The sequence below is a fragment of the Diplotaxodon limnothrissa genome, linkage group LG5, assembly GCF_057381915.1.
Source record: "Diplotaxodon limnothrissa isolate DT_005_m linkage group LG5, D_limnothrissa_male_GT1.1, whole genome shotgun sequence".
NCBI lineage: Eukaryota > Metazoa > Chordata > Actinopteri > Cichliformes > Cichlidae > Diplotaxodon > Diplotaxodon limnothrissa.
Window position 1 is genome coordinate 7,121,505 of NC_140600.1, and position 12,383 is coordinate 7,133,887.

General features: G+C 39.7%; 1 protein-coding gene across 1 annotated transcript in view; it reads right to left on the minus strand.

Annotated features, from left to right (window-relative positions):
* Positions 1-12,383, minus strand: part of cdk18 (cyclin dependent kinase 18) — a 40,134-nt gene that overhangs the window by 4,217 nt on the left and 23,534 nt on the right. Inside the window, exons 7-15 of the mRNA XM_085352991.1 lie at positions 12,217-12,311; positions 12,061-12,123; positions 10,691-10,814; positions 10,183-10,303; positions 9,384-9,481; positions 5,357-5,462; positions 4,878-4,920; positions 4,701-4,791; positions 1,416-1,493 (exon numbers count right to left, since the gene is read on the minus strand). Coding sequence (XP_085209117.1) covers positions 1,416-1,493; positions 4,701-4,791; positions 4,878-4,920; positions 5,357-5,462; positions 9,384-9,481; positions 10,183-10,303; positions 10,691-10,814; positions 12,061-12,123; positions 12,217-12,311 — 819 coding nt within the window. The remainder of the gene's footprint in view (positions 1-1,415; positions 1,494-4,700; positions 4,792-4,877; positions 4,921-5,356; positions 5,463-9,383; positions 9,482-10,182; positions 10,304-10,690; positions 10,815-12,060; positions 12,124-12,216; positions 12,312-12,383) is intronic.

The window sequence follows — 12,383 nt, forward strand, 5'->3', positions numbered from 1 at the left end:
AAATATAATTAAAACTTTACATGAATATTTCAGGGAGAAGTAGTTTTACAAGGTTGGCTAATTTAAAGTGGAATAAAATATGGATATATGGTCTTTTTATGGCGTGGCTGAGAATGGTCCCTAGGGTGATGGGTGTGAGTTTTTTAAAGGATGGCAGGAGGGTTAACCGATGCATGAAACGATACATTTTTAGACATAAGTTGTAACGGCCGCAGTTTTCTTTGTGAGTATTTATTACACGGCGTGCTGCGGGGAAAAAGCCTGTTCTAAGGTTTGAGTCTAAGGTTTATTTTTTAGCACCTGGCGGCTCTTTTTTGCTTCTCATCCGTAAATAATCTGCTCTTTCACGTGATTCAGTTTATTTTGAAAAGTCTCAACAGGATCTTGAGCTTTATTGTGAAAGGTCTATGTGGAACATACAAGCGGACTCGCGATGGTGTTACCATTGTTGTTGCTAACGACAACGCATAAAAACAGGCGCTTGTCCGTCTGTAGTGTGGTTATATTAAATATAAGAGAAAGAGAGAACTTTAAGAAATTAATTTAGCCACTACAGTGACCATCAGAACGATGAAAAAATATTGCCGTAAACAGTTTCGACACCACGAAACAAACGATAGCGTAAAATCAAAGGAGCTTGCAAAGAAAAGCGTCTGGACTTCTTTAAGTTGCTTGAAGACGTTTCACCTCTCATCCGAGAAGCTTCTTCAGTTCTAAGGTCAAATGGTGGAGAGTCCCAGATATAAACCTAGTGGGAGTGACCCCCCACAGAGGGACAAAAGGGACAACTTAAAGAAGTCCAGACGCTTTTCTTTGCAAGCTCCTTTGACTACGATGACCTGGATGACTGAGAACCTTCACAGACAGATAACGTAAAATGAAATGATAGATGTTTTTATATTGTCATCCGACATATATCGTTATATCGAACAGCCCTATTGACTAATTCAAACAAATTAAAGCAATTTTTAAAAGAAAGAATGACTCATGTTTTTTTCCTCAAAGGAATCTCTCAACCTAACATTAATTAGTTTGATTAAAGAGTAGTAGAAATCTCACAATAGCTGAGCCTACTTTCCAATAAAAGAAAAAGAATTGAAAAAGTAGAGAGGGCTTTATTACTTTTACTTGTCTTTCAGTTCCCCTGAGAGTTTTTGGAGTGGCAATTTTACTGCATTAGAATAAACAAACAAGGCACGCTGGCCTCTCAGAGTGCTTTGCTAATTGACAAAGTACATGTGCAGACACCTCAGCATTTCAAGAACAAAGTTGTTTTTTTAGAATCAGATAAATTAACAATGAAGGAAATTTTTCTCTTGTGACCAATATGAAGAAAACACAAAGACTGAATGTTATAAATGTTACTTATGTGAACAACAAGTGGCCAGATTTTGCACTGAGGTCAGATCCCTTACCTAAAGGCTGGAATACTGAGCTGCGGTGTCCTGGGTCCTTCTGGAGCTGCACCTCTCTGAGAGAAAACACTGAAGCAGCTGTAACGCAGGTGGAGAACAAACGTAGCAAAGCAAGTAAGGACACTTTTGTTTGGTCAGTTATTCCTTTGCTCTATAGTAATAGTTCTTCACAATAAATCGTAAACAACTGGAGAGACTTTGTTGCCCTTGAAATGGTGCCACATTTGTAAGGAGTGAGTAGAGCACTGAATGTGGGCTGCTCCCATGAAAACCTTGCTAAAGCTTCTCTGTCAGTACCAAACAGTTATTCTGCTGTTGAGTGCTGTTTGTTGGTGTTTACTGTATTGACAATTTAATGTATTCATTTAACAATAAAGGCCTTCAGTAGCATGTGGAGGAACCATACACAGCTGACACAGGCTGCAACCTCCTCATGCTGATCACCAGCTTGGTCACACATTTTTGTGGGACGGCGTCCCATTTTCATCCAGTATTTGTCACATGTCACACCTAAACTGTCCAGATCACACACCAACTGACCTCGAAGCACTCAGCAAGAGGCAAAGTGCAAAGGAAAGAGTATCAGTGGAAAAAGAAAAACATCCTGACTTTGAGATGTTGAATTTGTGGAATGTGTTGAGGACGACTCAGACGACAGACTTGTCTGAGCACCATACATGCATCTTGTAAATTCTGTGAATACGAAATGCTATAAGAAACAACAACAACAGAACAAATAAACATGTGTAGTGTGTGGAAAGAAGAAAGTCATTAAACAAAATTCCTAAGGAAACTGAGCAAATTCTGGGTATGTACATGCACATGGGATAAGTACAGCTGCCCAGTGTACGAGTCTGTTGGGAGATGAAGGCAAAGCGCTTTGCTGTTTGTGAAGTGATGTGTTGAGACAGATTCCTGAAAGTCCTGATGCTGATTCACTTAAAAAACATTTACGCATCTAACATGCCAGCAAAGCTTCAACAATGGATTTTCAAGATGCGGAGACGTACAGGACAAAGTATTTGTGTTTTTTTTACATTGATTTGTTGTTACAAGGGGCAGAAAATCCAGAACAAATACAGGGAGTGCAGAATTATTAGGCAAATGAGTATTTTGTCCACATCATCCTCTTCGTGCATGTTGTCTTACTCCAAGCTGTATAGGCTCGAAAGCCTACTACCAATTAAGCATATTAGGTGATGTGCATCTCTGTAATGAGAAGGGGTGTGGTCTAATGACATCAACACCCTATATCAGGTGTGCATAATTATTAGGCAACGTTCTTTCCTTTGGCAAAATGGGTCAAAAGAAGGACTTGACAGGCTCAGAAAAGTCAAAAATAGTGAGATATCTTGCAGAGGGATGCAGCAGTCTCAAAACTGCAAAGCTTCTGAAGCGTGATCATCGAACAATCAAGCGTTTCATTCAAAATAGTCAACAGGGTCGCAAGAAGCGTGTGGAAAAACCAAGGCGCAAAATAACTGCCCATGAACTGAGAAAAGTCAAGCGTGCAGCTGCCAAGATGCCACTTGCCACCAGTTTGGCCATATTTCAGAGCTGCAACATCACTGGAGTGCCCAAAAGCACAAGGTGTGCAATACTCAGAGACATGGCCAAGGTAAGAAAGGCTGAAAGACGACCACCACTGAACAAGACACACTGTGGTTGCTGCTGCACGCAATGTTGATGGTGAACAGATCAAAACACTGACAGAATCCATGGATGGCAGGCTTTTGAGTGTCCTTGCAAAGAAAGGTGGCTATATTGGTCGCTGATTTGTTTTTGTTTTGTTTTTGAATGTCAGAAATGTATATTTGTGAATGTGGAGATGTTATATTGGTTTCACTGGTAAAAATAAATAATTGAAATGGGTATATATTTGTTTTTTGTTAAGTTGCCTAATAATTATGCACAGTAATAGTCACCTGCACACACAGATATCCCCCTAAAATAGCTAAAACTAAAAACTACTTCCAAAAACATTCAGCTTTGATATTAATGAGCTTTTTGGGTTCATTGAGAACATGGTTGCTGTTCAATAATAAAATTATTCCTCAAAAATACAACTTGCCTAATAATTCTGCACTCCCTGTAAATCTGATGTTGGTTCTACTGGAGATGCTGTGTAAAAATGGCCTCAGCTCTTCCAGCAGGAAAAATAAAATCACAAGGTTTTTGCAGAAAACTACTTTCTTCCCTTTTACACGTGGAACACTCGAAAAAAAGAGGAATCCAAAACATAACATGAAAAGTTTGAATGAGCAGAGTAAAAGACTGCAACACAATGGATGAGAAAGATTTGAAGAAAAAGGGAAGAGGCTCTTTAGACATCAGAGAAAAGCAGGACGACATCAGAGAAAAGCAGGACGACATCATTGTGAGATGGTATGACAAAGCTGTGAACCTGCACTCTTCTTGTGTTTAAGGAAGGAGTTCACCTTCTTCATATACTACCTGCACTTTCAGGTTCAGATCCCAGCGATGGTACATGCATATCTGGTGGCACACCGTTACAGTGGTAATAATCTCTACAGAAGACCAGAAGAAATTAAAGCCCAGCCAGAAACCCACGCCCCTGTGAAGGTTTCAGGCTGCAGCTGGCACCTCTCTCAGCCCAGCAAAGGGCAAAGTCACTTATCCTCTTGAGTAACAGGAGAATTTATTTTTAGGTCCTCCCTTGTCACAAAGGGGTTGCCAGTGCGGGCAGCTTCACATGCTTCATTTGGAGGAGTTTCATACTGGATACTTCTGATTCTCATTCGACCCCAAAGGGGATTTCTGTCTCTGGCTGGAACTGAACAACTGACCTTTTGCTTGACAAGGAAATGTTAATCACTATGCTATAAGACAAAGTTGGTCCAAATATATACAAATCTGTTCTCTGTCAAGATGACCCCACACTGCTTCAACAATGTTGAAGAGCAGGCTGTGGAGAGGTTCATCTATGGGTGTCCCCCCAATTGGAACAGGGTCATAATTAACTAAATTAGCTACACACTGGTCATACGCTGCTATGAAAAGACAAACTGACATGCAGGAAAAGACATTTGTTTCTGAAGAGTGATAATACAGCAGCAGGAAAATACTATCCACACACAGAGTAAAAACATTCCTGCCTACAGTAATTAGAACAAATATTGAGTTTAGTACTTTAACTTAGTACAAAGCACCATCAGCATTCATGCTTTGTTAGATATTGATATACTCTGTGTGTGTGTGTGTGTGTGTGTGTGTGTGTGTGTGTGTGTGTGTGTGTGTGTGTGTGTGTGTGTGTGTGTGTCTTACTGTCTGCCAAATTATGAATGTTGTCTCCCAAACTCAAGAAGTAGGGGTGACGTAGAGCGGTTTCAGAGGAGAGTCTGCTCCGGGTGTCATACTGCAATCATGAGATAAAAACAGCTCATCGGTGAGTCTGAATATTTAGGTCCTCATAACCAGGAGTGTGGATGTGTGGTCCGTTACCAGCAACAGAGCAGACAGCAGGTCAATCCCTTCTGGGTCCAACCTTAGGGACACAAAGCAACAGTTCAGACTGTATAATGAGTTTAGCTGCAAGAAATAGTTTCTGTAAAGGACACTAATTGTGCCTTTAAATACATATTACTACTGTAAACAATGAATAACATTTTTATACTGTATTGTATTTTGTGTTTAGAATTGACATAATTAACTTTGAGTTCAGTTAACTATGTAAGACCTGAAACATGACAACAACATGAGCATATTGGGGACAAATAAAGTTACCATTATCAATGTGATGGCTCAAAAACTAGTTACTTTCTTCAAAAATGTTTTGCATCCTTTAAAAAACAACAACAAAAAACAAGCAAGCAAACTGATACCAGCATCAGCAATTATTCTGCATGTGATGCTAATCAGCAAATGTTAGCTTGTTTTTTGTGCCAGTGAATAGGCAGTGAAGAGAAGATTGTGAGTTTTACCGGGGCACATGGTTGATGAGAGCTTGAGGTCTGTACTGAGGAAAGAGGTAGGACATAAATTCCTCATTACTGCTGATACCAGGCCAGGTCTCCTCTGCCGGAGTGCCTGTTGGGCAAAGAAACAAAAGAAATACTTGATCAGAGGACACTGCCACCTAACATTTTCATACAAATGTTGAGCTGATCTATATCTAAATCAGGAGCAAGACAAGCATTAAGCTCACTGAATCGTTACTGAATAGACACCAATAAAACACACTTTTGGGGTTCAAGCACAGTTGGGCAAGAAAAAAAATTATTAAAAATTTGCAGGAACTAACAAATGGATCAACAATCTCTGGAAACAAGGCTAAATATTATTGCTAATGATGGCTTGCTCAAAGAAATTGTCAGGCGCTGGGTCTGTGACCGAGCGTTTTGAGTTTATTTTGCATTTTTGATTCCTCGTGTTATATTAGAAATATGTTTAGTTCTTTGGTTGTTATTATTAGTTAGAATTTAATTGAGTTTCATTCTAGTTTTTGTTTCATCTATAACTCCTGAAGTCTTTTGTTGTCCTCTTTGTAGTCTGTCTTGTCCTCAGTGTTTTTACTTTTCAGTTATGCCTGTGTGTCCGTCTCTCAGCGTGTTCCATGTTCTAATTGTCAGGCTTGTGTTGTCATGTCTACGTCTCTCCATGGTTCCTGTTTTATTTTGAAGAGTTTAGTGTTTTCTTGTTTAATGTGTTTAGTTTTACTTTGCCCTGTGGCGTCATGTTTACTTGTGTCTCCCCAGGTCTTTGAGGATTGAATGTTACTTATGGAATCATTATTATGGAAAGAATTGTCTTCTCTGTGAGACTTCAGGAGAGTAAATTTGAGAAAATGTAAATTTGAAAGTTATTATTCAATTTTTACATTTTTTTCTCGATTACCTTTGATGGGAATAACGGTGTTACAAGTAACGGCGTTACTTTTTTAAGTAACGAGTAATCTAACTAATTACTATTCCTACTAATTACTATTCCTATCATTACAACGCCGTTACAGTTACTAATAAGAAAATGCGGTCCGTTACTATTTTTCAACAAACAGACGGTTGAAGCTGTGTTCATCTTACCGCATCTTATATCAGCTGCACGGAAGCAGCTGTAAGTAATCTGGGCATTACAGCTTTAAGCAGCTGCGCGCTCCCGCGGACGGTAATCATGATCACTGCACAACACCTGGAGCTCAGGGAGCAAAACAATCACATGAGTGCTGCTGTTTGACTGAGGAAGTCGTGGTAAGCCAATCACATGACCACTTAAAGACAAAGCAACAATGTGATATATACCAGTTTATAAATTGTGTTGATAGTCCACGTAAAACCAGAGTCATGATAAATAATATACACGTGTGTTTTTTCCTCAATAGTTTCGTCACATTTACTGTCTAATGACAGCACAGCGAGCACTCTCTGCTTATGAGCAAAAAAAAACAAAAAATGGGAAGTTTTAGGAGTGACGGCGAGAGAGAGAGCAGAAAAAGAGAGAGAAAGAGTGAGTTTTGAGATGTGAGGGATTTGTGACGTTTAGCATGTTTGTAGTTTGTAGTTAATGTGTTGTCTTGTGTAGTTAGTGTGTGAGTGTTGTGGATAGTTTTGTGTTGTGTGTCAGAACAATGAGGCGACTGCTGTCTCCAGGTAGAAACAGGAGTGACACACCTGCTGCTGTCAGGCCTGCAGGTATCAGGCTGTGATGTTCTCCTTTATAGTGGACAGAAATATTTGGAGTGGCACAAATAGGATTTTAAAATTGACAATTTATATTTGCATTTAAAGTTATGAAATATGATTCAATAAACATGTTTGTGGTTGTTACAGTAAAAATGTAACTCTTTCTACTCTGATTTTATGTTTTTTGTCTGATTTTAGATCAATTGTGGTAATACAGTCAAAATGACAACATAACTGTAAATTCAGACACGTGAGGTTGTGCTGAAAAGAATGAGACCAAACAAGGCAAATAAACAGTTTTTAAAGGTGAAATGTGGAGGAAACATCAAAAGTAGTTAAAAATGGCCAATTATACCCTGGAGCCCAGAGGGTTAAACATTTTTTTTAAGTAATGCAATAGTTACTTTTCAAGTAATTAATTACTTTTAGAATATTGTAACACAGTTACTAACTCAGTTACTTTTTTGAAGAAGTAACTAGTAACTATAATTAAGTAACTTGCCCAACACTGCCTTTGGTGGGGTTTTTGTGTGTTTTCACAGGTGGTTCTTTTCTGCACTCATGTTAACATCAGCTCTTCTTCTCAGTTACGTTGAACTTGAAACAAAGTGGATGGAAACCTTTGCTGCCTATGAACACGATAAACTAGAAAAAAGCATGGAGCTGCATTTTATTATTTCATTACAGCATTTTAAAAGGTTACATTTATGTGTGAACATGTATCTTTGTATTACATAAGTGTGCCTGTCCATATTGTTACATGTGCTTTGTACAAAGGCCTCTCCTAAAAATGAGCTCATGATCTCAAGGATTAAATAAATGTTTTTAAAATAACAACATGCACAAATGATATTCAGGTCTATACTAACTTACTCTTGGGAGATGTGCTTGTACCCGGCCTTATAAAATGTTGGTTGGCAGCTTTGTGTATGGCACACACAGTACTGTGCAAAAGTTTTAGGCAGGTGTGAAAAAATGGTGTAAACAAAGAATGCTTTCAGAAATATAAATGATTGTTTATTGGCCCCAAATGTATTCTGCAGCAGGACGACGACCGCAAACACACAGCAAAGTCATTAAGAACTATCTTCAGTGTAAAGAAGAACTGGAAGTACTGGAAGTGATGGTACGGCAACAATCATCGAGTGTGTCTGAGATTACACGAAGAGACAGAAGGATGTGAGGAAGCTTACATCCACAGAAGATCTGTGCTTAGTTCTCCAAGATGTTTGGAATAACCTACCACCAGAGTTCCTTCAAAAACTGTGCAAGTGCACCTAGAAGAAGGCAAAGGGAGGTCACACCAAATCCTGATTGGATTTAGATGTCTCTTTTGTTCATTCACTGCATTTTTTTGATTGATGAAAATAAATGATTAACACTTCGATTTGTGAAAGAATTCCTTCTTTACAGCATTTTTTCTCACCTGCCTGAAACCTTTGCACAGTACTGTATAAAGACGCAGCAGTTTGTATATGCATAAGGAAGTCAATTTATTTATTAAGTTCAACTTTACGAATCGGATGATTTTGTATTTGTGGATCTGGGTGGTTTTGTGGAATTTGTGGCCTCAAAACCCCACGTCGGCACGTGATGCGACCTGTAAATATCAGGCGATTGGTGCACAAGCATGCAAAGTTTTGTGAGCGGGAGAGAGGTTAGACGTAGTCTTAGACAAAGCTTTAAAAAGCTCTTTGAAAGAGAAATTTATCCAATTCATGAAACTGAACTTGTGTGTAAATTGTGCATAAATAATGACTATTTATTCAGGTTTGGATGTAAAATAGTTTCATGTGTGGCCAGTTGCTTCACATTTGTGTGGACTGAATCACACTGGGTAAATTCCCAGATGATTAAATATGCAACTATTTTGCTGGTAATAACTGAAACGAGTAAAGAAAATCAACAGCCTATTTATGCAAGATAATCCATAATTTTATTGGGTGGGGGGGGGGGGGGGGGGGGGGGGGGGGGGATTGCCTGGGTCTGATTATTGGGGGGGTCATAACCCCCCCAACCTCCTGGAAATTACGCCCTTGGTGGATCATACCGTACGCATTTGGAACCCTTTTGAGGCAAATTTCTCTCCATAAAAATGCTTCAGAATAACAATTCAGAGCAGAATATGCTGAATGTAGAACATACATGAGCTGCATCAAACTCTGAATATGCAATATTTGGAATAGAAATGAAATATTAAATGTAGTGGCCAAGTCCTCTAAGACTTTTAAACTTGGTCGAGGATAAAGACGATTTAAAGCTTTACTTATTGTCTCTCGCTGCTGTAATATACTTTAGTATGGCCTTTACATTTGAATAATGTTTTTCTTACCCATGAGCCTAAAAATTAGATGTAGCTCTTCCTTCACAGTGGCACCAGGAAACATAGGACGACCTGTTGCCATCTCATACAGGATGCAGCCTACGCCCCTGTGAGAAGGAGGCGGAGATAAGGAGGCACAGAGGAGGACGAGCTGTTAGGTATAAAAATTCTGAGTGAGGTTGAGTTCAACACACACACACACACACACACACACACACACACACACACACACACACACACACACACACACTTCAAAGACTGTTAATTGTAAGTGCAAACTAGTATGCAGTGTGTGGGCACAGTCCAGCCTTTTGTTCCACACAGGATGGCGTGGTGAAGAGGCATCCTGCAGTCTGATGAGAGTGTATGTAGCTCTATGTGCTCATAAAAGGCTGCTGTGTTGCTAGAGAGCCACATTTATATTTCTGATTTAGCAGAGCTGTGGGGGTGTTCTCACCACAGCAAACCGTGTGCAAAAACACGTAAGGAAAGTGAATGCACGCCCCCTTTGTATGACTAGTGACTCACCTCACTGCTAACAACCTGTGACATTTTAATAGACAGAACTGAGTCATGGAAATCCTGGATGGCCCTCGAGAATATTTGAGTGTTTCACCAAGTAACAGGATTTTACTGTAACCAGGGTCGGCACCAATTCCTTTCCTGACCAGCTCAGTGGTTTAAAGTACACTTCTAGCTGTGTTTCAAGCATTTAGTTTCCAGCCAAGCAGGTCAGTGTGCACCGTGACTGATGTGGAAAAATGTAAGGACGGCCCTTCAACAGAAACGTCTATTGTCCCCTGCTTACCACATGTCGATGGGTGTGGAATATTCTGTAGAGCCTAGCAGCACGTCAGGAGGTCGATACCAAAGCGTTACCACCTCATTGGAATAGGTCTTAGTGGGGACGGACTTGGCCCTGGCCAGACCTGGACATTACACAAGTCACAGGACCTCAGTAACAGCACAGTGAAATATCATAAGTCCATCATCTACACACTGTGAGCAGGTAAAGAGAAGCTTCCACTATCTGCACATTACCCGTGTTTATTTAAAACTTTTGAAATGCAGTCAGAAAGTACTGGTGGATTTAATTCCCATTTCCAGCAGAAAACTGTGAAAACTCAGAGTGAGGGGCACAGTTGCTAGGATACAGGAAGTAAAGGTGCTAAAGTAATTAGGACAGGCGATCTCTTGAGTGGCAGTAAAATAGAACTGGGGAGTGATCATGCCCAGAAACGTGTCGTTTCCTTCACAAAAGTTCACTTGTTAATGTGTGCATGTTGTTGTGTGTTTGTTATTGTTCTCCTTCCTACCAAAATCAGCTAATTTCAATTCGCCCTTATCATTGATAAGCAGGTTCTGAGGCTTTAGGTCTCTGTGGAGGATTTTTCTCTTGTGACAATAGGACAGACCACGCAGCAGCTGGAACATGAAGATCTGCAGACAGAAACATGAAAGGAGGATGTAATTACCAGAACAACAATACAGGACCAATCTGAGGAGAAAAAGAGTTGCAGTAGTTGTGTAATAGTTAAGATTTAAAACAAAAGAAAAGATAAAAACAAAACAATCTTTAATAAAAATGACACTAAGGGATGCTTCCACAAATCACCCTCTGTGAACACAGTTCACCGTGCCGTTCACAAAGCAAGGTCAAAGGTCTGTGAACATGTGCACAGCATCTAGAAACAGCATCCTCTTCTCTCCGTTATGCTAATTTAAACTGGACTGTGGTGAAGTGTCAAACTGTCCTGTAGTCAGATGAATCGAAATTTGAAGTTCTTTTTAGAAAACATGGATGCGCATCTGCACTCTGCATTTCTGAGAGTGTGGGAATGGATCTGGAAAGGCAGCATTAATTCTGAGAGGCAAGTACAGACCTTATTTACATCTTAAAATGGTACATTCCCTTAATTTAAACATTTGATATGTTTTCTATGTTCAGTGTATTGCATAACTATCATCTATTATCAGAGTCCTTAAACAATGTAGTTGTCATGCTGGAGGGAATATATCTCTCAGCTGGGCTGGGAATGCTTTGGTTTTTCCATGGACACACTAGAGGAGGTGGCTGGGGAGAGGGTGGTCAACTTAGGCTGCTGCCGTGACTAGGGCCCAAATAAGCAGAAAAAAATTGATCAATGTTTAAGGAAACTCGTATAGTAACTCTAAAATAAAATTAAAAAACTGTTTACGTTTAACTAAATCAAAACATACATCATACAAGATGGACAAAGCACATTTCTGTCAATCATTTAAATACTCTCCTTCCAAAGTTTTTCAAGCTTAAAGGGAAGCTCCCATAAATACATATGCAGTAAGGCCAGCTTTCCACTGCACAATTTACACTGGACCTAGTTATGAATATGGAGAGCAACTCTTAGTATCAAAAAACTAAACAGTTTTGTCCTGATACAGACCGTAGATCTGCCCAAAGGTTTTCACATTTGCAAACAAATAGTTCGTTTTGGCTGCTCTCTTATTCACGTGGGTCACTGTAGCAGGTGGCTCCACAGTGGCAGAATTTTTTGTTGGTTCCCCCTGATTGTAATTTGGTTTGGTGAGGTTCGGTGACCTCCCGACCTTTGTTAAAGAAATGTTGAACGCATTTTTCAGGAAACTTACTTAGTGCAACTCTCTACAATGTGCAGTATGTAGATGATGATTCATGCATATGACTCACCTTGACATTATGCATGCTCATGAGGTTCCCACAGTTGTCCAAGTACTGTTTAAGATCACTGTCCTGAAACACACAGTCAAATTGATCCATTTTGCTTTTTGGTATTTGAGATCAACATCTTCAGAAAACCTAATAAAGATGAAGTGATATACTCACAAGATACTCAAACACCAGAGTAAGGCAGCGGTCGGTGTGGATGATGTCATGCAGGGTGACAATGTTAGCGTGCTTCAGGTTCTTTAGCAGAGACACTGGTTGGGCAAGGGAAGGAGACATGAAGTGAGCTATTTTATTCAACAAAACCTGACAACACTACACCCGAG